Source organism: Rhyacophila brunnea, unplaced genomic scaffold (assembly GCF_057557595.1).
Source record: "Rhyacophila brunnea isolate RB1 unplaced genomic scaffold, BYU_Rbru_1.0 scaffold_10, whole genome shotgun sequence".
NCBI lineage: Eukaryota > Metazoa > Arthropoda > Insecta > Trichoptera > Rhyacophilidae > Rhyacophila > Rhyacophila brunnea.
The window spans coordinates 19,415,414-19,442,954 of NW_028232752.1; the positions used below are offsets into that span (position 1 = coordinate 19,415,414).

General features: G+C 31.4%; 3 protein-coding genes across 15 annotated transcripts in view; 2 read left to right on the forward strand and 1 right to left on the reverse strand.

Annotated features, from left to right (window-relative positions):
- Positions 1 to 10,181, forward strand: part of LOC147078981 (uncharacterized) — a 228,723-nt gene extending 218,542 nt beyond the window's left edge. For 5 of the 7 annotated variants that reach the window (XM_085952109.1, XM_085952101.1, XM_085952123.1 and 2 more), the window contains 3 exons: positions 6,921 to 7,049; positions 8,181 to 8,509; positions 8,570 to 10,181. In XM_085952109.1, the coding sequence (XP_085808235.1) occupies positions 6,921 to 7,049; positions 8,181 to 8,457 (406 nt within the window). In that variant the 3' untranslated portion in view covers positions 8,458 to 8,509; positions 8,570 to 10,181. Of the gene's footprint in view, positions 1 to 6,920; positions 7,050 to 8,180 lie in introns of all 7 variants that reach the window. The other 2 variants (XM_085952095.1, XM_085952117.1) reach the window with 1 other exon arrangement.
- The window catches only part of LOC147078961 (uncharacterized), a 799,973-nt gene that overhangs the window by 710,648 nt on the left and 61,784 nt on the right, over positions 1 to 27,541 (forward strand). The window lies entirely within an intron of this gene.
- Positions 25,483 to 27,541, reverse strand: part of LOC147078982 (uncharacterized) — a 274,685-nt gene continuing 272,626 nt past the window's right edge. For all 7 annotated transcript variants that reach the window (XM_085951899.1, XM_085951906.1, XM_085951928.1 and 4 more), the window contains one exon: positions 25,483 to 26,456. In XM_085951899.1, the coding sequence (XP_085808025.1) occupies positions 25,634 to 26,456 (823 nt within the window). In that variant the 3' untranslated portion in view covers positions 25,483 to 25,633. The remainder of the gene's footprint in view (positions 26,457 to 27,541) is intronic.

Genomic DNA, 27,541 nt, shown 5'->3' on the forward strand with positions numbered 1-27,541 from the left:
TTGAATAAGTCTAATACAAATAATGAATATTGAGTAATTTATACTTGCAAGCTTTACGTAATATTGTATAATCTAAATAATGGGAAACTACGTCCATTTATAGGCGCCATGTTTTGTATCGCGTGGAAATTATCGAAGAAATTTCATGTGCTAATAATGCTTTGTTGCAAAATTGCTAACGTGGTTGGCTGATGGAATTCATTGGTTCTTATTTTATACTCCCAACAACAAAACGGAAAACTGACTAGGTACAGGCGCACTATAAAATATATTGTATGTGTACTTTAAATATTTTTGAAGTTATACTTCTTTTGGCACGTTTGGGAAATCAGATCAGAGTGTATTTTTGGCATGTGACATGTAACACATAATTTATTTTTTCACACGAAAAAAAAACGCACTCGATTGGATTCGAACCACCGATTGTTCGGTTATCAGCCGAACGCACTACCTTTATGCCACAGTATGATACTGCAATCTGATTATACAGTACAATATTATAGTTCAGAATTGTTCCGTTGCCTAGGCAGCGAATTTATTATTGTCGGCCATTTGCAATTCCTTACGTGAACAAACGATTAATCGCCAGTGACAGTTGGTACTTTAAAAATAAAACAAACGAGAAACCATTATATAATTTAGTAATATAAGTTAGAGTGTATAGAAATAAACCAACGGCGTTCCAATAAGCGGTCCTTTTTCTTGAGTGTGTAATTTGAACAAGATAATTAAGAGCTAGTCAAAGAATTTAGTTTATCACAAGTTTTGTTACGCCAAAGAAGTATAACTTCTAACGCTCGTACATTATGTACCTACACCCACCTTTTTTTACCATGCGCATAATATAATATCAGCCATATTATAAGGTTTACGAGTGACATGACAATAACCCCCTGGATAAAAACTCACCGGATATCAGTGACAAGGGGTGGAGGTAGGCTGTTAAGATTCGAGATAAATAGTGCACACTTAACTTGTTCATTAAACTATTTGTTTTCATTGTACTAATTATACAATTTGCAGATACAGCTGGTTAGTTTTTAAAATTAAATTAAACCCTGCTCACCAAACCATAATAGTTTAGGTATGCTATGAGCGATTCGACAAAAATGGAGGACACCTTTTCAGTCATACTTTTATACTACTCATAATTTTAGATATTTTATAGGTACACGAATAATTTTTGATAATTATTTACTATACTATGGCATGGATTATGTAGAATTTAATTAAATTTGAAAAACGAACAAACACTATCTACACGTTGTAGTCATAATTCAATGAAAACAAAATACGTTTATGTCGTATTCTAACAGTCTACCTCCACCCTTCGCCACTGTCAGATATTAATCTACCCATTTAAAATATCTGCAAATTATTTGAAATACCATTAAAAAGGTTTGATATATGGACCATTTATTAAAATATAAAAATAGAATAATTTAATTCGGCAATACTGTTTATTGTACTGTACGATGGAGCAGATTCAAGTGAAAGAATTTCCGTCGTTTGATAAAAATAATTAATACGTAAATAAAATGTGCAAGGCACAGGGCTTTAACCCGAGGACTCCGGGCTCGATTCCCTGGTGAGGTCACAATATATTTATGTGGTTTTCTCAAAGTTTGGATATTTATTTACGTGATCGTTTCACTTCTAGCACTGCACTACTGTCATCGGGCATCATGGGCTGTTTCGGTTTTAAAATAATAATATATACAAATTCAAATTTAAATTTATTTATTTTTACATACCGTGAACATTACAAATTATAAGTCAAAATTAGACGTTCACAACATGACATTTAAAAACAAAGAAACAGTGTAAAGAAGAAATAAATATGCAGTACTTATCACAAAAACAGTATGAAAAGTAAAGTAAAAGGTAGGTAGACAAATTATAAAGCATGGAAGCACACCGAATGAGCTAAGTGGACCCTATTTTAAGAATTTATAAAACAACGTCCACCTATACTCATCCTCACGTAGGTGGAATATATCAATATCCGAAGCGATTTGGTTGAAGCGAGTTATTGCCCTCCCAATGGTAGGTTAGTTCTGCTCCTCGGGAGAACAAACAACTGATGCTCACGATTTCTAATATAGTTATCAGGGACACACAAGTCAATACTACCAAGAATGGCAGAGTTCTCATTTACACCACGTATAAGTATGTATCATCATCATCAGCTGGGGTCGATCTACTCCTCCAAACGACAGTGAACAAATAAGGGCAACCCCTGCTACGTCTGGCTAGGATAATATATTGAAATATATATACGGTTGCATCCGAAACAGTGTGTAGTTTGTTATTTAAGGTAAAGCTCACTTCCACCGGAAGCCGTATAACCCAGCCTTGAAAATCCGCTAGAAATACCAACATGTAGTAATTAATTTCAGATGTAGGCATGTATATATAATATATATATATATATACATTATAATTAAATTAAATTTATATTGCACATATGAAAATGTATATGCTCAACGATATAGTACTTACTTATTGTTTTTTTTGTATACTTGGAAATAATTTATTGATAGAATTAGAAAGAATCTATGTGTTTAGTTATGTAGTCATTGGTAATAATTATATTATGATTCTGGATTAGGTAATGGTTAAGTTAACCGTCATACTGTCTAACCCATTTTGCAAATAAAACTTCAATATTAATGTAGATTACATAAAGAATGAGAAATCCTAGTGGCGAAGGGTGGAGGTAGGCTGTTAATATCCGACATAATTTGTGCACGCCAAACTTTAGCAGTCATACGTATTTGTTTTTATTGAACTAAGCTACTATTTACAAGATGGTGTTGGTTAGTTTTTAAAAAGCAATTAAACCCTGCTTTAACCAAATCATAATAGATAAAAAATATTATTCCACCTATAATATATCCTAAATTATGTATGATTTAAGGGGTTTTTGGCTATCATCTATTATGGCTTGGTTTTCGCAGGGTTTAATTGAATTTTAAAAACTAACATCATCTATAAATTATTGTAGTCTTAGTTCAATGAAAACGAATACGTATGACTGCCAAAGTTTAGTGTGCACTATTTATGTCCGATCTTAACAGCCTACCTCTATTCTTCGCCACTGAGACATCCATATTCAACATCGATGTGCGTGGAGGTTTTTAACGAGATTTCTCGAGAAATAATCTGAAAGAGATTAAAATCAATTAAAATCAATTGGAAATTTATGAATTATTTGTTTGAATTTAAACACATAGGTAATTTAACTAAAAATAATAATTATGATCATTGAAGATGACAGTGGATAACACACAATAATATCGGCACTTTTGACTGATTTGAACTGTTTTGGATCGATTGCGTCGTCTGCGTCAAAGACAATCGTCGTTGTATATTATATGGTACAATTTTCTCGTGTATATATGTATATTATATTACAATAAAACATTCTGTGACATATTGTTTTACCCATCATAATTTCTATAAAGACGAAATGATTTTTATCCATAATATCTTTATAATTGTGCCTATTTCCATTTATAAATTGTTTGTCAGAGGGTGGGGCAATAATAAGTGTTGTTAATTGCGGTAAAACCAAAAATAGGAAATATTGGATACCAAAATATAAACACTGCTTTTTGTTTTGACATTGTTTAATTTTAATCGGTTTTTCTTTGTCACAAGTGGTAAATAATTAATGTTTTTTATGATGCGGGTTTTGTGTGTTGTATAAGAAAATAGAAATTATATGAAACAGCATTTTCTATTTAATTATTTATTGGTATAGAACGCTTGCAGTGAAAAATGTCATTATTTTTTTAATGGACACTGTTGACGTAACGTTGACAACCCTGCAACAGCCGAGGGACCATAAACAAAAACTGTTTTCAAAGTTCAGCCGGGTGAAAGATAGATATTAAAGAAAAATGTATGTATCAGATGGAGGTTTTATGTATTACAGCAAAACTATTTTTCTGTAAACCGTTTAAAAATTTCTAAACATTATAGCTCGAACCTCCTCTAGTAATAGTGATGTGACATGCGCAGCAAGCCGCCAAACGCATGTCAAGTAGGTCGGGGAGGGTATAGGTGAATTTATCCGTGGAATGATCGCGTGATTCAGTGCTACAATCCCAGTCGGCTTACGTAAGAGCTTGTTTACACCGGGTTAGTACTAATTATTATTATTCACTACTCGTACGTGGTAACAGGCCGACTACTGATGCCTATTGCTAATTCGGCCAGTTTAGATTACTAAGGATTCGCAGTAACCCCGTGTAAACAGGCCTTAATACGTATACTCGAGCAAAGGCACCTTTTTACGCTGTTGCTTTTCGCTACATAATAATATGCAGACGGCGTCTTTACTTTCAAGTTCACTCTTTAGAGAGGGTGATACATCAGTGAAACGGCAAATAATTTTCAACTATAGGCGCGATGAAATTTTGGACTCGCTCGCATTCTGAGAGAGAACGTCGAGCTGGAAACACGTCACGTTGTTTCGTGATGGCGACGGGCGTATTAATTCTTAAATCGTGTAAAGATGACTAAAAATGTTACCCATTTACTTTAAAAAGAAAACATGTCAATGAATATATTATTATTGTTACTAATAGAACAATAAACAGAACATTAAATGGACGCATGTTGGATTTATATGACAAATTATATTTCGTTTGGCATGCGTCATTTGCACCCGCGACCCGCGATCCGCGCATCGCCTAGTCACGATCTTTTTAGACCGTGCCTCAACTGAGGTGCAGCCTTAAACATAACACACACTCGAAATGTTTACACATATTAGTAATAGTACTGAAATAGACTAATAGGTGAAAAAACGAACAACATAATCATTGCAACTAGTCTTGTTCATTGCAGTTTAGTTCGTGTCAGTTTAATTGGCCGTATAGCAGTACACCGTGATCGATTTTATCGGTAATAGATGGCCGTAGAGTATTGAGATCAAATTCATGTCTAAATAGAACAAAGCATATGTAGGTAATAAAACCCACCGGGATACAAGGTAGTGTTACATTCCCAAATGGTCCCCCATTTGGGGATGTCTCTGTGAATCTGGAGAGTCCCAAATCGATATCAAACCAACAAATAGTGGGTTGATTACGAAAATAAATATTAATAAACCAGCAACGTTGTACATGGTTGCCGGCGAAATTTCATATTGGGGAACTCCGCATTGTGTTGGTTCGCAAGCGGCGGTTTTTGTTTTGTTTTGGCGCGGCAGAACGTGGCCGGCTACCAGACAGAAAACACTGTTCGTTCGCGCTACGTATAACATAAATTATATAACATGTAGTAATCTAGTATATATTAATATCAAATAAACTCGTCGTTTCCATCATAATTCCGGTGTGTTAATTGTCCACCTTCAAGTCCTAAAATCCAGACGAAAAACCATACTAAAAATAAAAGTGACAGCTTGCTATTCACTTTCGAAAATGGAGGGAAGGGATAGTAGACAGAAGAAAATTAGTAGATAAGTAAAATTAAAATTTTGAATGGTTGAAAAGTAGGTTAGCCAGTAGGTGCTCGTTATTATTAAATATTTGATACCAATCATTATCAAATTAATGATAATATTGAATCTAATTAAATTGCAATGCTTCATGAACAAAGCGTCATATTATCTTGATCTCTTTCCGGTACAACAGATCAGGGTGAACTGTGATACGACTAAATGGAATACGGACGATTTATGTTTAACCATTTTTGTAGCGGATGGCAGTAAACTTTCCCTGGCACTGCTATATCACTATACATTAATGCACCTACGTAATCTATTACAACAAAAAACACGATAAGTCATGAATTGATCTCGAATGACCTTTTCCTTTCCCTTTTTTCCTATTCGAGTATACCTCAAGTAATGTAAAAGATCATTGAATGTATTTTTTTAATACAAAATGCATTCATTGGTGTCTATGGTAGATATATATTTTTAAATCTTTAAATTTGTAATATAGTAATAACTAACTATTGACTAATCTCTATTAATCGAAAGATCATTTGATGACTTTTGTAACCGATTATTGGCTACCTACACTTCAAATATATTTTAAAAGACACATGTTTTATGTTAATACATCTTTAGAGCTTACTCATAAATTTGGCAAACATAAAAGTAACAAAAGTTGATGATGATGTTTTAGTATTGTGCACAAATAAATATACATACATTCTTTTATTAATATAGATACCAGGGCATATATTCAGTGACGTCCCTAGATAAAATGCCGCCCCTAGGCAGCGCCAAAATGCCACCTCATTTTTTTATGCATTATTTTTATCATCCTTCATGAGTCCAATGTCTAAGAAATGTGTTGTATGGATACATTACTAACATAATATCAGACTAGTTATTCACAAATCTGCACGTGTCGTTTCTGTTCACCAAAGAAGTTGAAGGGCAACGGAAGTAAACTAGATATCGCGGTGAGCTGATTTTTTTAATGGAAAGATATTTTCGTTATTACTAAGTTTAGGTAGATAGCTATTTATATATATTCCAGATGATTTTCCACGATTTGCCGCCCTTCGAGTAACTGCCGCCCCCAAGCGACGCTCAATCTGCCTACCCCCACGGGACGTCACTGCATATATTCTATACACAAGGCTGCTATCGGTGGGTATCGAGGGTAGTTTATCATATTTATGTATTGAGGCAGTTAATTGTTACAATATGTTAACAGTCTGATCTGTCACAAAGTGCAATGTTTAAACAGCACCTCTCTTAGCTATGCTAACTTTTAGAGCGAGATAGACAGTTTAGACGGCTAACTTATTGTAACAATTATAATACTTCAATACATAAATATGATAAACTACCCTCGATGGCCGCCGGTAGCAAGTTTGTAATTGGTTCGTGATTTTTAAGAATATATTGACAATTACCATCATTGAATTTGTTGTTTTTATTTTTTCAGCGCTCTTGCAGCTCCTGGATCAACATTGAGTCCATCACAGACGTTCGGATCCATCCGGTCGCTATCTGGACCGAGGGAGGTCGCCAGTTTTCCACTCTCCCGTACGCCCAGCCCTCCACCACATGCCAAGTCAGTATTTCTCATCCATTAAATGCGCTCATGGTTCACTGTTCTCCATTTTGATCAACCCCTATTAGGAGACTAAGAAGGAAAGATGGAAAAAGAAACTTCATCCAGCTAGAGTGATTCCATGTCATACTCCGTTACTCGCGATAGTTAACTACAAGTAGGTTCTCAAACAACTGCTTGACGGCGATCGACGTACTGGCATTGTATGTGTATCAATGTATTTGGATAGAAAAAGCCTTATATGCATTCAGTATTAAGAATATTGAAAGAGGTTGTGTTGGTAACAAGTTCATTATTTTCTTCTTCTGTTGGCAGCCCCGAAAACAAAATAGCAGCTCGCGTTCTGGTTTGGAGTCTGTTACTTTGTTTACAAAATCTATGTATGCATTATTAATCTTAAAAATAATGGTGATAAATAATACATAATTGTGTTGTTTTCCGCTGCCTACATAAAATTGATGAGGATCTCTCTACGAGGCATTTTTATTCCTGAAGGCGACTCCGCAAATTGGTCACGTGTAGTTAACTCAGTCAATAGAGCGGAAGTCCTTTTTTGCTTCAATTTCATACATTTAGACTCCATCTCGATGGAATGTTTTGGTGTGTTTCCGTGTCGGGTTATGTTCTGGGTCTCGAGTTCAAATCCTGGGTCTGGAAAATTCACATATTGTTTTTCAATGTGTTTGGACCAGAGTATGGCGACTCTGATAGGTTAAGCAAGTGGCTAACATCCCTTTCTCGTAAAAAAAAAAACAAAAATCCGTCTATACAACCTTCATTCTGTGGAGGCCCATATTATGATCTTCTTGGGATCCGTCATGCTTAAAAAAAAATGCTGTGTATAGATCTACCATCGTAAGTTGGCGGCCGGTCGAATTTGAAACTAAAATTGTCTATCGAGGATAAATTTGTTACAAATGCCATTTAATTTTACAACATGTTTGGATTGCATAATATTTGTACAGAAATCTACTACCAATAAAAAATTATAAATTACCATTTTTTTGTTAGTTATGGTAATATTCTCAATGTCATACTAGCGCCCTCCCTGAAACGCCAATTTATGATGGTAGATCTATAGTAGGTATATATAATAATATTATTATTAATTTACTATTTGTGTATTTCCAGAACCAGTCTCTGTGATATGGATAGTGCGATGAATTCTCCGATGCCATCCGGTGAGGTAGGAGAAACCTTCTCATTCGTGACTCCGGGTGTGGAGTTCCAGTCAGTCGAATGCAAGATGACCACGACGGAAGAAATCAATTCCATGAAAGCCAGCGCCAAGAGCGCCAGCGAATCCGAACGCGAACACCTTCACTCGGCGAGAAAGTCTGAAACGTCGTCGGTCACCTCCGGCAGAAAATCCGTGTCCATCATTTTACCGGCCTACGGAAAGGGCTGACAGTCAAGATCGAAACCGCAATAAACAAAATATACTTTATTAAAAAGTTATCGTTTCTCAATAATTATAAAAAAAAATATAAATCAACGGATTGTGAATGAATGTCTCATAGTGTTGTTGAATCGAATCTCATACTTCAAATTCAATGACTAATTTTAAAAATAAAACTGTGTTTTTATTAATTGAAATAGGTATATTGTGAATTTAATGCAAAAAACAATTTATAAATGTTCATTGAATTTATTCCGTAGTGCATAATACAACAACTGGTCGGAGAAGAAGAAAGAATAATATAGAAACTATGTTATAGTATTGCCCTATATTATAATATGATAGTATTAAAAATAAGCCAAGTTTCTCGTTCTCAATGAATGCAATTCATCGTAATTCGTAATTTATTTGTTTTAAAATAATGTTTTGAATCGTACTACGATGACAAGATATCAATGTATTGGTTGTATACATATAATCATAGTAATTAAAATGTATGTTGTATTAGACTGAAATATATGAAGAGGTTGTCGCACACTGCGTGAGATATTTCTGTGTTCGCTTTGATTATTTGGTACTGCTGTTGAGAAATATCGGAAAATGATGAATCTGAAATAAAGTCCAATCCAACACTCACAGATGTTGCTTATTAATATGCTAACAGACCAGTCTTGTTCTTCCTCTATGAGCCTTCCCAGATGGCGTGGTTTGATTCTGACTGAGGTACAGGTGACCTCATTGAGCCGTCCACATGCACTCGCGGCGTCTCTCGTGCATAAAGCGTGGCGAGACACGACATGCCATCTGGACAAGTCTCTAAGTAAAAATGAAACAAATAATCAGTGGCATTTTCCAGATGAGGCAGTCGATATTAAAATATGTGTAAAAAATGAATAAAACATAAAATCATCAAAGTGTAAATATTTTTTTTTATTTAACGAATAATTCAAAATATTTGAGAATGCAACATTCTTTATTGAATATACATAATTTGAGAACTCCTGAAATATACGGTAAAATATTGGATTGTGAGTATAATCTGTTCTGAATACGTGTTTGTAATCAAATTTGCATCGCTCGCACTGGTACAACATTTCTACAAATTTTGGCTCATATTGAAAGACATTGTTATTTTACTATCAACCTAGGTTTTACTTTATCTACAAAAATCTTTAAAACAAAATATAACGCCCGGTGGTTCATTGGTGCAAATCCAGTGGATGCGGGTTAGTGTCCCGCCAGAGTTCAAATATTTTTTCTACTAGCCATCTCGAGGTATTTTAAAATTATGTATATTTGACATTGAAACAATTCTTAGAAAGTTAATAAAGAAAGTCTATAGTTGTTATGGTTACCATAATAATAATTGAGCCCATCTCCACAAAAATAGCATTATACTGAAATCTTCATTTTGAGATAATAGCGATTGAGCAAAACACGTCACTTCAAAAATAAAATCAAAGACTTCTAGAGCCGTCGAGAATCAAATAATGATTTTGACTAGTATCTGGACAAATAAGTCGCATGTCACTTGAACTGATTTATTGAAAACTAGCATTATTATGATAATGCTCTTTCAATTATAGACATCACCATAATAAAATAATGCATATAGATAATAAACTTTCTTGTGATATAAAGTCAACAATAAAGTGTTACAAGAGTGATAATAAGCATTGATTTATTTAATTAATCTATGGTCTGTTCAAGATATTGATTTATTAATCTTAGACAAAATAAAATGGCAGATCGATATCGTATGATTGTTTTCTTGACAGCAGTACAGAATATTCATAGTGTCGAATAATAAATAATATATAATCGGTTCTAGTGTCACTTTTTATTTGTACAAAAATAATTATTTCGACTTGGGACAAGTAAAGAACATTGTCTCATCAGGTTTTTGACAGATTACATTTATGACACTTTATAGGCAGCCATAAAAACGAGAGATCACCAATGTATTTTACAATTCTTCCGTAAATTAATCAGATGTTATTGTAAAAAAATAATACTATAAATTTCATGTTTATTTCCCCATTTGAAATGAACAAAGGACATGTTAGTCTGTATAATTTTATCGAAATGGCTAAAATCTCCGTCCTAATGTGCCAACAGAGGTATGTGCCATAATATTTCACGTCGATTTCTTGTATTATCTCTGATACAATCCTTTTTTCTTTCAATCGTAACGCAATTTTGCTTCGATAACAATAAAGTTTTTAGTAATCATGAAAAAATGTACTTACGCTAATTAGCGTTGTTTTATTTTTGGACATCTTAAATTTTGTTATGAAATGGTTACATACCAAAGATATTGAAAAAAACTTTCTTTTATAAAGATGGATTCTATGCATATGAAAATGAGGCTCTGGGAATACTGTACTAATGTTTCACACATACTATTAAATGAAAAAGTATTCCTTTAATTTTTCGCATAAAAAAATAACACATACATTAAACTGGGACTTGCTTTAGTGATATTTATAAGAAAGCCACGGAAAACTCATCTCGAAGAAGATTCAACATCTTTGTTACGTACTATATTTTATAAGAATCGACAAAAGAAACTCGAATCGTTCCTACCATTGGTGTAGGTATAATGTTGAATTAATTCCACCAATCACAAATGAAATAATTTCTTGACATTTTTTATAAAAAAACAGGGCTTAGTAATCTTTTTGTAATATTAAATAAATGCAAATTTGTAATTATTTATTTATGCATTTCATGTGACAATCTCAAACACTCAATGATTTCGTAGTGAATATTATTATTATGAATGAAAAAAAACTCAAATAGTGAATTCCCTTGTATTGCTCAAGATATGTTGGTAGTAGACTAAATTTAATACGTATAAATTTCTCTTAATACATGTTTTATAATAATTACTAATTATTAAAAAAGTGTAATAAATCTATTCTAAATTATTTGTCAGAATGTCAACAAAACTTAATAATTCAAATGATTGTAGCAAAAAATACAATCATTCTGAATTTAAATTTGGTGGTTTTAAAATATTACAATAATAATTGTTTTTTCAATAATTTTTGGATAAATTTTCATGAATGAAAATTTCCATTAAAAAAGAGTTAGTGTGTTACATAATATAGGTAGTTATTTGTATTCAGTCACATTGTAACTAAAAATGTATGATGGAATATGTCAAAATCAATCAACGCCCACAGAAAATAAAATAAACATCTATAGTTTTTACCACTATTATTATAAAATATGTTATGCAAAATACAAAATACAAAACACTTATTTCCAAATGCTGATAAGTCCACAATGAATAGATTGGGTAAACAACGTTTTCGTGATTCAAGTATACATAATTGGTTTTAACGTCTTTTTATCATTGTATTGTATTTTCACATTAGAAAAATTTACTTTTTTTATTAGCCGATAAACTCTTTATTGCAATAAATCATAAGCAAAATAAAATTGGGCATATCGCCATTCATTTGTATTAGTATATTGTAAGTCAATATGTTTTCAAACATTTTTTTTGTTTGCTTTTGGCAGGTTTTCCATCACGATCATGTCCGATCCTAATAAAATCATATTATGGGCCTCCACAGAGTGGATATCCTCCTATCTATCAGGTCCATACTCTGACTCATACACAAATTGAAAAACAATATGTATACTTGCTAGACCCAGGATTCGAACCTGGGACCCACGACGCTGGTTTTGCAGGTATTAGAACTAATAAATCATTTCATAGGTATTGTGTGAAATTACACATGGGAGTAGTCCATATAAGTGACGTTATGTCGTTACGCCATAAGGGGGGTTCTTATATGATGTGATGAAGGGGCATATCACAAAACCAATAAAATAGAAACTATTTTTTTTCTGAGTATTAATTATTCCGTGAGAACACTATATTTACTAAATTCGATGATTTTTACTAAATTTTTATTTTACTAATATATTAGTTATTATGGTGGGAAGAGTGGTCAAAAGATACAAAAATATTTGTATGATGACATTAATGGACGACTCCATTGTCCACATAAAATTGTGTAACTCCAAAACTGCTATTTTACAGGAGAGACAAAATACATTATGGTTTCATATACAAATATATGGTTATGGAGTTAAAATCATCCATGATTTAACAATGTTACAATTTTTTTGAAATTGCATCATTTGCAAGACGGGTAGATATTATGAACGGCCACTAGATGGCATTCAAAGTCAATTTTCGATTAAAACGGAGTTACACATTTTTCTAGTTTCATGATTTTTTAGTTAAATTTTGATGATATGTCAGACTTATCAGTTTTTGGAAATAGACACCGCATATAAATATGTATGTACTTATATTGTTTTGTTCATAAAATTTTAAAAAGATCCATTATAATAAACAATAAATATAAATGGGTATATAATTTAATTTGAGGATTGTAAGAATTCATCTGTGGAATTAAAATCTAATTTTTATTTCTCAAATCTCCATTATATAATACCAAACATTATCGTGTATTATCTCAAATTTATTTACACAGATAACATTTAATAGTTAATTATTATATTGTAGATTTTTTAATACTCATGAAATTGTGTGTTTTAACTATCTGTCGTACTGTGAAACTATTTGTTTGTAATCAATAAATTGTATTATTAACGTATAAATCATAAGTGGTATGTATTAATATTTAATCTTCAACTGTTGATAATGAAACGGTTGTAAGATTTAGGACTTAGGTATATTCCGACATCTAAAATACGGATAGGAGAAAGTGTTGTAAGATTATTATAATATGCATGGTACAAAATAAATGGCAACATTTTGAAAGGACAGAACTGTCAAAATTATGCTGATAATAAATAGTGTTATCTTATTGGTAAGCCAGATTCTCACGAATTGATGTTTTTTGATAAACTTTTAGCGAGAGATATGAATTGAAACTGACGGCTCAGTTTAAATCGAATCGATCCCTACAAACAAATGATGTCTATTTACTATTTTAAACAATCTTTTTTGCAGAAAAGTATGTCATAAGCATTGGTAAAAAATGATCAATCAGCTGTCAAATGCTTCGATTCAACATACTTAACTTGTTGTATGCGTGCAAACTGACGTTGAATGCATCTTTCTATCGAAAGTTGAGTCAGTCTACATGCTTTGTAAATTAACAAAGAATCAGTTTGAACCAACAGTAAGTTGATCAATGAAAATCGCTTTTTGGGAATACCGTTAACACTATAGTTGCCCGCGTTAATTAAAAGTTTTCATTATAACATAATTTTAGAATGGCGACATTTAATTTCATACCCACAAGTTAGTTGACTTATTATAGATTTCTACAGTGTTATTCTAGTGTCGTGTTTAATGTTTACATGGAATTTAGCATAAGTGTATGCATCTAATTTATTAATATGGCAATATTCTGCGCATGCAAATGCTAAATTTCTTGTTAAAAACAACCATGATTGCTAGAATAGGGTACCCACTAATCAAATACGATAACATACAACTGATAAACTCAAATAGTATATCGTCGATGTGCTATTTAGTCATCTGATATAATTTTTTTTATATAACCAGTCACAGTAAAATCAGTCAAAGCGTGTGGCAACCTTTTTGGTATCTATCTGATCCAGTGCTAACCATGTCTATTCATAAGATCTAGTGCAGTGCAGAGCAGGTTGGTTTGGAGAGGTCTATGCTTGTATTGATAGTCGAATTTCATATTTGTGCTAATAAAGTAATTTATTGTTTGTCTCTTCTGTTGTATTTCAATTTTATTATATCGGAGGTTTTATCGACTCAACGACGATATGCTGATCACTCTCGACGATATACTAGACTAAATTACATAATATTAATTGACACTTAACATCTTGAAGAGAAGTTTCATGATGAAAGTCAACACTAAGTAATTTATCTAAGAATTTTAAAATATGTCTAAGTCGTAGGAAAATAATACGATTTCATGTACTACAGGTTTAAAGACAGAACTCTTAAGTGTTGTGCTACTGAATAACAATATCTACCAAACTTCTTAGAAGAGTGATAATTTCTACCAGTAGACATTATTAACTAATAATTTGTTATTATAAAAGATAATGTAAATTGGATGTTGAGGCTGATTATAATAAGATGTTATTTTAGTTCCATAAGTGACAATATACTAACTGTAAAATATTACGTCTCCAAAATCACTTTCAATCTCAAACATAATATGTAATCTCTCAAATTTCAGTTGGCTCATTGTTTGGTCACGTGACGCTAACATGAAACACGTAATATGTACTGTTAGGCACCTTGCACACAGACATTCGACATTATCCTAATTCAATGCAAATTAAGAATACCCAGCAAAATTGCAGTCCCGATCATTGTACATTGTCGTGATTTAGTTTAAGACACATACATTGATTTTGTTTTATTGGATACATCCATCGATTGGAAATATATAGATGAATAATATTTTAACAGAGCCCCTTTCTGAAAAAGTGTTTTTTTTTGTATTCACTCTACAATCCCATGTGGATTTTTGTTTTACGAAAAATGGATGTTAGCCACTCGCTAAACCTGTTTGGTCCATGGTCTGGCTCCAAACACATATTGAAAACAACAACATGTGAATTTGCCAGAACCAGGATTCATAACTTCATGACTTCATAAGCTGACTACCGCTCTGAAAAGTATGAAGTCTTTGTTTCGAGATACTAAAGGATTAATACGACAGTTTAAAAATCATGTGATTTATTGAAAACTAGCGATAATGTATTTTTTCCGTAGAATTGCTGAATTATTGAAAGAATGTTTAAGAAAACGGAGGCGGCAAAAACTATTTGAACATAGCCTACTGAGCACCTTCCAATTATTTGCAAGTCGACTCCGTGAGCGTGAGTGCATTAAGTTACACGTGTTTTGTGAATATCAAATTAATTACATAATATATACTAAATCGACGAGTTTCAGTCTTGTCAAGTTGCAGTTTCGACAAGTTGCAGTTTTGACGAGTTGCAATCTTGACAAGTCTGTATATCGTCGGTGTTTTGTAAAAAGGGCGAATTAACCATTTTGGCGAAATCGAGTTTTTAATGAAAATACAATATGTACCCCACTAGCTTTGTTGTGTAAAAACGGTGAATTTTTAACTCCACAGGAAAGTACTTAAAAACGATAATCGACGAAAATTAAATTAATTGAAATTACGAAATAAAAAGCAAATGTGACATATTAGGCCTTTTAAAATATTATATAATAATACCTATTATAATGACAGTATTCTTTCTAAGCTTAATTATAAACTTGTTAGATATTTATAATCATCTACAGGTAAAAAACAAATAAATGTCAAAAGTTAAAAATCCTCCTCATGTAAAGTAGCATTTTGGTTGATTCGCCCTTTTTACAAAACACCGACGATATGTGAAGACTCTTGATGTATGCAGAATAAAGTCACTCTTTAAAATGATTCAATATTAAAAGTTACATACTATTATTATAGTTTTCTTTCTTGTATTGTGATAGCGGCTTGATTTTATTCAATACGATCATGAGAGATTACAAAATTTTTCCTTTTAGTAATGATAATAATAAATGATAGTAATTAAGAAAATAAATTATGAACAGAACAGACCAAAGGAACAGGTTAAATGTCACATCACACCATCCTTTTAAATTCGAATATCCATGAAAATGTATGCTCAATCGGTATTTAATTGTACCTTCTAAATTTGATGGTTATGACTTTTTATTACTTTCTTATTATGGGTGTAGAATTTATAAATGAGTTCTTTTAACACATAATAATTATTTTTTGACGAAATTAATGTATTTGAGTATGTACAAAACAACAAAATTGTAACACAATCAGATTAATGTTTACATAATATGTAATTTTTATTCAGTGCCATGTCCTATTGATTCAAAATGGTAATAATTTATGTGATGGATTTTAAAAGTATTGGGACGCAAGAATGTCTGTCTGATTAAAAGTTATATTTATTTATTTATTGCTGGAATTAGCCAACATTTTTGTTTGATACTCGTATAAACTGTCACATAATAACTTTATCATGACGTATAATAACATAATATTAACCTAACCTTACGTACAATGAGATACAAAACATTGTTTATTATCATGTTAATGTCTGATAGATACACAAAGATGTTTGGAAGTTGTCATAATTAAAATGAAATCACAACTGTAACATTATTAAATCATGAAATCAATATATTTACTGGTGTATCAATTGATCACATTAGGTTAGTTTAGATTTTCCATGTTGTCATAATTTGTTGAGTAAGTACTTTAATACCAAAAGGTATAAAATGATCATTTACGATTTTATTGACATTTTAAACATTCGTGTTTGGCTATACAGTCCTTAACGGGTTTTGTCGTCTTCCAGAAAGTTTCTCCATCGTAGACAATCAAGTGGTACCCGCTTTCCATTTTGTTTTGGTCAAGCATCTTCATTTCTATCGCGGCACCCTAGCCTCAAACCACCAAGAGGTATATAAATCATAAACAATGATAAAAATCTTTTTGGATTTATATACATTTTGATATTGAAGTACTTATGCATAATAATATACATATTTAGTTATATTTTGAATTTGTTTTAATCAGAGATCAGAGAGATAAAAATCTTATTCTATAGGAGCCTAGATATATAAAAACGAGGCAAAAAAAGAGCCTCTGAAATAATTGACTAATTTTCACACAAATTCTGAAATGAGATTAGTGCTTTTATATTTTTTTGCTTACACATATGACAGTGGAACTTAATTCAGTCGGATTTCTTTGGTTTTAATCAAAGAATTTTGACTATAGATAGAACCGGTTTTATATGTTATTTCTGTCATGACATTTGAAATTATTTTGCAAGTGCATGAATTATGGTAAAGTTGGTAAACCCCATAAATATTAAGATTGTGCAGTTGCCATTTTCTTACATACGCAATGGTGGCCATTTTTCATGTTCATTATGGATTATTTACACAAATTTTACATGATTTTTCAACTAAATAATAATGTCAAAGTGTAGTATTATTGACTGCTTCTACTCATCGTGATAGATTGTCTTTTTATACGCCCTGCAAATTGGTAAATAAATATCATAGCAGTAGTCAGAAGTTCTCTGAAAATTAACCTGCAATGCAGGACACAGGATTTTGCTAATTTCATATGTGAAACAGTGGTCCTTTTTTTTGCTTCAATTTTTCATACATGTAGGCTTTATCTCTATAGAAGGGGGTTTTTAAGAATACTCTGGTTTTAATGCAGTATGGCACTTTGTGTGATGTTGCGATTGGCAAATATTTTCACAGCAATGACTAAACATTTCATATTGTATAAGTAAACGAAAGGAAGCATTATTAAGGTTTTGAGTCAATATTGTAATAATTATTTATGTTCATCATTCATAAATTATTATAAACATTTTGTACATTTCATCATGTTACGTTACTGTAATTAAACGTGACGAAGTATTTAAGATGGATATTCATTTCTAAATGCAATCATACTCGTAAGTACTATTTATCCGATGAATTAATATTTAGTTGTTCGATACATAAATTGTATAAATATAAGCACTCAATTAAAAATAACTAGGGTACCTACCTTGTAGATTTTATGGATGCATTTTATTCTGTGTGTTTTTGTATGAGAATGTGGTGCCAATAATCAGGTACTAAATGTGGCTAAAATAAAAATAATTACAAGATAAAAAGAACTTTTTATTTACCACCTTTTTAAATTTTCTGTTGAATCATATAAACTTGACAATTCTATGTGTCAATAAATACTTTTTTTGTACTTGATAGAAATACTGAATAAATATAGAATACTGAAATGTCATTTTGACATTTCATATTGATTTCCATAGTAACGCACGTATATATATTAATAATTTAGTTGCTAGGACCCCTTAGCAACCAATAATAGTGTTTTACTTTTTACGAATTTTTTCCGAAATAACTAAGCCATGCAAAACAGAATTAACTTATGTTAATTAACCATGTTTTGGAGTTACCTTCTGCAAAGTGGCAAAAATGCTTTCCAGATTGGTTCAAACGCATGGAAAAGTGTATAAATTATCGTGAAGAATATTTTAAAAAACAATAAAATTGTTTTCATTTCTAAAAAATTCGTTTTTGTTTGTTATTCCCGAAATATAAACGGCTACCTATGTATATAGAATATACTTTGTATGGCTGTCTAGGACGAGCTAAATGCATTCTCGCAATGTAATCGGAAGGTGAGAAAATCGGCGGCGTAAAATAATGTTCTAAAGTGGAATGCACAGCGTCTGCCTCCATCATAGCCCTTTTTCTAGATACCTACAACTGTTTTATCATATTATTGTGGAATTTTGCGAAATCGCTCAATGCACTCCTCGTATTGGTGGGGCAATTTCCTTAAATAGTCAATAATGCAAGATGTGAATACATAGGCCGTTGAATTACCATCTGCTTCTTGCCAAGCATAAAGAATTACATCTGCATCATTTATAGATCCTAGATGGTAAAGTTGTGAAGTTGAAGTTTTTGTTTGTAATATGCGGATGACGCTAATATCTTCAGACATAGCCAAATACTAGCAGATCCATGGTGATAACCATTCTTTTCCTGTTAGCACTTTCTTTGGCTTCATCCTTGGCAACACGACATTTGTCCTTTTTCTTTATGTTGTTATGTGCCATTCAAATTACATAACTATAGTGAGTCAACATTCCAGTAGATTCGACTGGCTGGAACAATGAGTTCATTATTTTACATGTTGAATCTTGTTTCATTTTTTGGTTTGTTGCATCATCAATATTATTCCTGCCTAGTAGTTATCCAGTAATATAAAAAAACACTTCAGTTGGACTTCTAACCAGAAACACATATTGCAGTAATATTCAAACTTTATATTAGTATACCAGTAAAAGTGTTATGTGATTTTATGATATAAAGAGGAAATAAAGGATAACATTAAATATAATTAATAATATCTTTTAATAACTCTAACCCATAACAATGTGTAATTCATAATCTTCTTCGTTTACATTTCTGAGCCTGAGTACGAAACATAGATTAGTGGATTGAAATTTTATCTTCATGTAATATTTTACTAAAAACATTACAATTAACGGCATCTAGATTCAAACACCATTCTTTATATATGTTATGCATATTCAGAATGTATAGAAAATTTGACTCCATTTCCAATTTTCTATTAGAAGAAGCTCTACAATAAATAGTGGCTGGGTACTAAATGTATTAGTTTGAGCCATTTCCTGACGTTCTTGGTTTTATCGTGTCAATGTCTCTTGGAAAATGATACTCTTCATGTACACTGCTTAGGGTACTGTTTTCTATATAGTTATTTGGAAGACATATTATATCATTAGGTTTTGTCCATCGTTTATAAATATCTTCTTTTATGCCAAGTGTGTCATGGAAAAAAATCTGACACTTTGTATTTATCTCCTTTTTCATTTGGAAGGTAATAATTGTCGTGCCCATCCTGTTTTTTTTGCACAAAGATGATATTGTAACCCTTCGTTTTCTTATATTTCGAGTGCATACAAGACTTTTTCTCGGGCCATGATTTAATAGCCCAAAAGAATTCAAATATTTTTTTACGCTGTTTGTCAGAAATATTTCCGCTAAGTAAAGAATATTAATTATTTTTAGGTATGGTCATAATATGACCACAACGGCATAAGCGTTCTTCATTCCTTCGGTATATCTTCTGTTTTCTACTCTTCAACAAGTTTAAGTCCAGTATGTAGACATTACGTATACGGCAGAGCTACGGGATGCTGGTTTGACCTGGAACGAAGCAAGAAGACTGGCGAGCGACAGGGATTCTTGGAGGCGCCGCGTGGTGTCCATATGCTCCAGCTAAGGGGCAGATATATGGCAAAAGAAGAATGTAGACATTATGCACTATTCTTTACTTTTAATGTCCAAATTATATATGTATTAAAACAAAAGATGACGAAATTGATGAATAATACATGGAAATCATAAAAATAACTTACTCCAAAGTATTTTTTCAATAATATCTAGAATAACAGCTTATTTATATCACAAAAAACACACATTTAGCAACTGATAGTTTACCAGCGCAATGTTAGCGTATAACTCATTGTGCTGAGTGCGTGCACAATAATACCTCCGATGTGACGAGTCAGCACATCAAAGATTTTAGCACTTTTAAATATGAGACATCACATTAGAGGTTTAGTTTTTCGAAAATAACTTTAAACCAAAAAGTGATAGCACATTGGAGGTTTTTGTCGACGATGCAGAAAAGAAAAAATCGTAGAGTATTTTTACATCAAAAACCAATTTTCGTAAAAATGGCACATTGGAGGTTTATTTTGTGCATCGACGATATTTAACAATATTTTTCAGAAAATTGTTTCGTTGACCAGTAATTGTAAACATCTAATAAATTATCATCACTAGTTTGTCAATTTTTACTTTTGAATGTTTGTTTGGGTTACACCTCGAGCGGCTTCTCCACTACCCCTTTATTACCTCTCGTCAAATGTGGGTGGGACAAATGCGTTCACCTTCTTTTTGCATCCCTTTCCCCGCTGCAGGCAAGAAGCGAACTCCATCCCCTGTGTGCAAGAGACGACGTGCAAAAGAAACGAGGATGCCTGATATTTTGTCAAAGGCACTAGACAAAATACAGAAATTATTTTTAATTTTAAGACAATTCATACATTTTTGCCTTGGTTCTAATTTGCTTCCATAGTTTATATAAGAATATGGATTTTAATAAAAATTGAACTATGTCTCATATATGAACTATGTCATTGACTGTAAGTCTACTTTTATTATATTATGTTTATAGGTATATAGGTACTTGTATGCCCCTTGAAATTTCTTTGCAGTCGTGTCATCGAAATAATGATAGTACCTACCTATTGTAATTTTCACGTTTGCAAATCTACCAAGGCAAACATAAAAAATAGGTAGGTATATAAAGAAGATTATGTTTGAGTAAATTACATACCTACCTATATAAAATGTCTATATCGTCACCGTTCAGGCAAAAGTCACCAACCCTAAAAACATAGTTTTGAGATATCGCAATTTGAAAGTTTGAAAATGCAGGAAAAATCAGATTTTAATGTTTTTAAGGTTTTATCTACATTAAATTATTTTCTCATGTCTTCTTAATAATTTCTTTAAAGTAATTTTACTTTTTGATGCTAATTAAAACATCTGGAAGGTTTTGAAGGAGGCAAGGTAGCTCAATTATGGTTTGGTGACTTTTGCTTGTTAATAATCTGAACAATGTTAGCCAAAAAAAGGATCAGTAAAACTCACCATCCATAGTATAGTGACTTTTGCTTGTATATTTATAACGAAGGATTTTTTTTTTTATATAGTAAATAATGTCTCTTCACCTATAATGACTTTTGCTTGTTAAGATTTTATCGAAAGTCGTTTAGTGAAAAACAAATAATTCTGATTTAAGCAAAATTTTACTAACTAATGTACCCTGGTGAGTTTTGCATCTTAAAGAACATAATTTTACGCTTCAGGTGACATACTCAACTCAAAACTGCCATTTTCAGGGTTGGTGACTTTTGCCTGAACGGTGACGATATTATATTTGCGCATTCTTACAAAAGTGTAAATGGCGATCATTGTCATTTTATATTTTGACATTAAGTAGATTTTAAAATTATTGTTTCAGAATCTACATCAATATGTTGTCAATCGTTAGGGCATTGACTGCGAGAATAACAGCAAGCGATGAAAATTTATAATGAAACACAATATGAAATAATTAAGAAGTCATCAATCTGACAGGAAGTACTGACAAATAATTTCCATGGTGGGAGTGCGTTACTATTATTATTATTACATAATTATGTCCTCATAAATTTATGTTGTTATTCATAATTTGTCAATATGATTATCATTGCAATAAAGTGTACCTATCTGAATTGAAATATTGACTCATTTTTGTCACCATTTCGTTTTTATAATTATAAATACTTTTTTGGGTTCGGATCTATGGTTCTGTCATAGTCAAAACTTCCAGTCACGCCAATAGATAGTGCCAATTATAGGGGGCATCTTCTTGTATGGAACTTATGAATCTATATATATATATATATATATATATACGTCTGTTATCTATGGTGCTAATAGAAATATCACATTTTTTCAATTATTCCTGCAAATTCTAAATTTGAATTCTGACACGTCAAATGAACTTGTTATAGGCGGTTCGCGAAAGAAAACAAATGTCAATCAATAGTCTATTAGTTTGACAGATAAAAAACAGTGTCGTCTTCTTAGATTATATTTTCGTAGTAATTAGTGAGGAAATATGTATTTATTTCTTGTTAAAACTCATAGTATGCCAATGTGCCTCTTACAGATTTGAATAGTTTTGTGGAATATTAATTTAGATTTGTGAAATATAAATTATATAGAAAGTTTTAAGCGACATTCTAATTAATTTGCAGTAGATGGACAGCAAGACGCGAAATGTATGGTGACGAATGTAAAACGCATTTTAAAAATGATTTTATCTGTGATTGTGTCGAGTTTTATCAGATTGTGCTGGATTCAAATGAAAGTAGACTCTAAAAAATGAATTGAAATAGTTTAAAAATCAACAAAATGGTATTTAAATAAAAAAATTGGCGCGTTTTCTAAAATCTCTTAGGATAATAATATATAGGAGATGTTTATAAACAAATTTCTGGAGACTAACATTCTACACTGTTAATTTATATTCATGAAACTTTATTTATATTGGTGTGTATATTTATTTTTCATTGTAAAGATATCAAGATTTGAGGCTAATATAAGTATTATTTATGAGTAAAATTATATATCAATAAAAAAATAAATTTTGTGAATGTAGAGTTGGTAAATAATTCAAAAAATATATTAAAATTTGATTTTTATTAATTCATCATCTGAATCGATTATAACCGCTGTATGGCAAAGATGAGTTTTGGTCCAATACAATAATTAAATTACAATTATCATGTGCTATGAGACACAGATGAATCGCGTACGTTTTCATCAACCTAATCCACTGTAATATTAATACTCAGGTAACGGCTCATTTTGTTTTGTTACGCAAAGAAGTATAACTTCTAACGCGCCTACATATTTTAATTATGTTATCTAATGTTTTATATTATTATGTTGATGCTTTACGATTAATAAATTATAAGTTATAAGTTAAAGAATTGCTACAGGTGAGTGTCTATAACTTTTACTGAAGCTAGCTTTTTAAATATAAAAATAAGCTAAGATATAATTTATGGGTAAAAGGCGGAAAAACTGAAAATGATTCAATGCAACTTTTTTATGTAAAAGTTGTCAAAGGGGTCGACTATAAAATGTTCTTAAGTGCTAGAAATTGGTCCGTCTCGTAATCGACCCTGTTCATATTACTATCAGTCCGCTCGAAAATGGTTCCGGCCTCTCTAGACCTCCAGAGGAGACATCCCCAAATGGGGACAATTTGGGGGGGTGATGGCAAAACTGTGTTCAACTCAATTTTTAACAAGGGAAGTGAGCGGGCAATAAAAACAAGAGTATTTTTAAAATAAGGACAATTTATTAAAACAATAATTTCTACTGCTTTACTAGTTTCTCTAAGTTTCAATTATTAATTTTATTAAAATACCTCATGATTTAAAAATAATTACAATGAGATAAATTACACATTATCCCAATACATATTATTATTATAATACTTATATATTATGTACATAAATGTATATTGCAAAAAAAAAAAATCAAATTCATATTATTATGAGTTATTTATTATTATAGAGATGGAAAATTGGATAGGACGCTGCTGAAAAAAAATAAATATCTTACTACGTCATGTGAATTCATTTCACAATAAATAAAAATGCTAGGTACATTTTACCACAAAATGTGGAACTTTGGCAAGCAAAAATATCCATTAATTTTAACTAGTTATATAATATGAAAGTTATCATAATTCACTTCATAGTGATACACAAAAGTACATTAATGTAAGGCGGATAATTATTTATATATTCATAGGACTATTATACAAACGGAATAATTATTTTAGTATATAATACAATTCAGAAAAAAATCAATCAAGCTATTTATGAGAATCAACAATTTTATTATTTATTTATCTATCTTTATAAGAAACAAAACACTTTAATTGAAAATTACAAATTAGCCTGCATCAATTATTATTATTTATTGGGTTTACAATTATTAAAATTGTGGTGTGTTTTTTTCATGATGATTAAATTTATTGAAGTTGTAAAATCTACATGAAAATGTTAAGTATCTGCCCTTCAGAAACAATAATAACAATATCACATAATCAATGTTACATAAATTTTGGCAAATCAATTACATATTACAATATTAAATTATAAATATAGGTGATTAATAAACAACAAAATGTGTGCAATTCATTGAAGTCATACAGATAAAATTAAACAAATAATATTCACATAAAATGGACTTACTCGAAACATACATAGGTTATATTAATTATTATTATTATTAATACTGCAAAATATGCTTAAATAAATGATTTTTAATTAATATTATTTAATTATAACAAAGAATTAATGACAAATGGTTTTACCCATTGTCTAGTTTCCTATTTAACATTTCGATTACCTTTTTTGTAATCTGACACAAGAAACAACTCAAATTGAAACAGTAATGGTCTTATGTACATTTTATCAGTTAATTAAAACAATATTACTGAACTTTTCATCTAACAACCTTCTTCCTCCATGCTTTGGATTTCCACATATTGGAGGTCCTGAAGAATGGTAAATATAAAGTATACAGCACATAAGTGGCACTAAAACTGAATTCAATAAATTAATGTCAAACCCTTGCTTCTTGGACAAATAAATGCATGTGAATTAAAACGTGTTGATCGATATACAAATACCCAAAAGATTTGATTAATATTAAAATGTAGAGATGTATTAAACTTAATTCATTTTGGACATAAGACCATTGCTTTTTTAATGTAGAATTGTTTTTAATATATTGTTGAAAATTAAATAAACAAAAATATAAAACGATGTAACATTATACTGATTTAAATATTCAGTATTTATTTACAAAAAGTCAACAAAACATAAATGCAATAAAATGAGAAATGAATATGGGGGGAGTAATCACACGGTAGATCACCATTTTGTAATACTAACATTTGTTAGTTTGTGCTTGCTTAGCCGATGAGAACCTAATTTCACTATTGTTGACAGTCCGACGGGGAATCCCGCTGGTTTTATTGTGAGACACTAAGTTAATAGTAGGCGGCAACGATTTGTACCCTCCATCAGAATACTCTTCACCGTCTGTCGTCCGACCGTTCAAAAAATTGCCACCATTTTGCGAACAACCGTTTGTTTTCGAATAACGCGACTCATCACTGTCTTTAATAATACCGTTCAATAAATTACTATATGACGTGTGATGTTTGACAGATCGTTCTTTATCTCCGTTCATAGATTTACTCGGCGTCGTATCTATAGAGTGTTCTTGCTTGCTGTACGCTAATTTAAGTCCATTTTTAGGAACTCCGTTACAACCGTTATGATGTTCGAAATTTTCTATAGATTTCGATCTGGAATTATACAACGACCGACTTCTGGAGGCTCTTTCGTTATGTCCCATACCGTTTTGTACGAATTTACTATTGCCGGTTTGCTTGCTGGCGATGGCTTGAAGGTAGCGCGAGCCTACTCGGCAGTTATTTTTAATGGATACACTGTTGTCTGTGGCACTGTTACTAACTGGCGGTGATTCTTGCTTAGCTGTGCCGTTAAGGGCGTGACCGTTTGTCTTAGCACTGAGTTTATTGTTATTATTGTGGTTGAGGAAAGCGGAGTCACAGTCGGCCGCGGATTGCGAGTTGCACAGGATGAACACTTGGTGGCGGTTGGACTGCGGAGTGGAGCATCCTGACGGCTGGTAGAATTCACACGGCGACACTATCCTCCGAGGTATCTTCTGCTCATTCCAACTGGGAATATAAAAAAATATATGTCAGATATCAATTCAAAACGGATATAATATCAGGATTGCATTTTACTATTAGTAATACAACATAGAATCAAACTGCAAATTATTATCAACGATAAATCAAATTCATAAAATGTGAATTCAATTCTAACTGACATTTTTTAGTGACAAGATGAAAAATTAAGTGACATCTTTCACGTTGGAAAACAATAAAAGCAGTATCTAACTTCATAATATGAATGCCGATAATAAATAAGGCACTGACTGCCGAAACAGTGAAATCGAAATACATTTAGCATTTAAATTAATAAACAGTTAGAATTTGTTTCCAAAAATTACAATTAATGAGTTATTAAGTTGTTTTTGCTATTTTCATATAAATCATGAATGCTGTTATACAAAAGAAAACATACATTAGACTAAATTGCATTAATTTTTTCCTTTATTTTTCTTAGCCACAGGGAATTTTTGCAGAACATTGGTCCTTTTAATGAGTTTTTGCACTTAGTGCCTTATTTATTACTGATACTTAAAATATTTTGACGGCTGAGTTAACAAAGTTAAGCTGATGGATAAATAAGAATATTATACACAAACAAGGTTTTGTTCAGAATTTTATGTTCCATATTACGGAAAGAATTTTCCATATAGGAACAGTAAAACATAATATGAAAAAACATTAATACTATTTTTATAGATAGGCACACCGATTCTTGTTTGAGACATTTTCTCAGTGTCTACATTCATGTCAGTGCATACTACTAATACATACCTCACATGTAAAGAATTTCAATTAACTGATAACTTTTTCAGATGTCTTCAGTAAAGCTAGTGGAAAAAGTTTAGTTAACTTTATATTATACTAGAGTTGTTATACCTACTACGTATATCAAACCAATCCAATGTTTTAGTTACCTACCTTACAATAAATTAAATATAATTATGTATATCCTAAAATTACTAATATTTCCTCAAATTATTTTGCCTTAGTAAGTAGATTAGAACTTATCAGTTAACGGTAACAAATAAAAATAATATTAATGAGTCAATACATATTATATATTTGAGGTTTTTTGACAAAGGGTG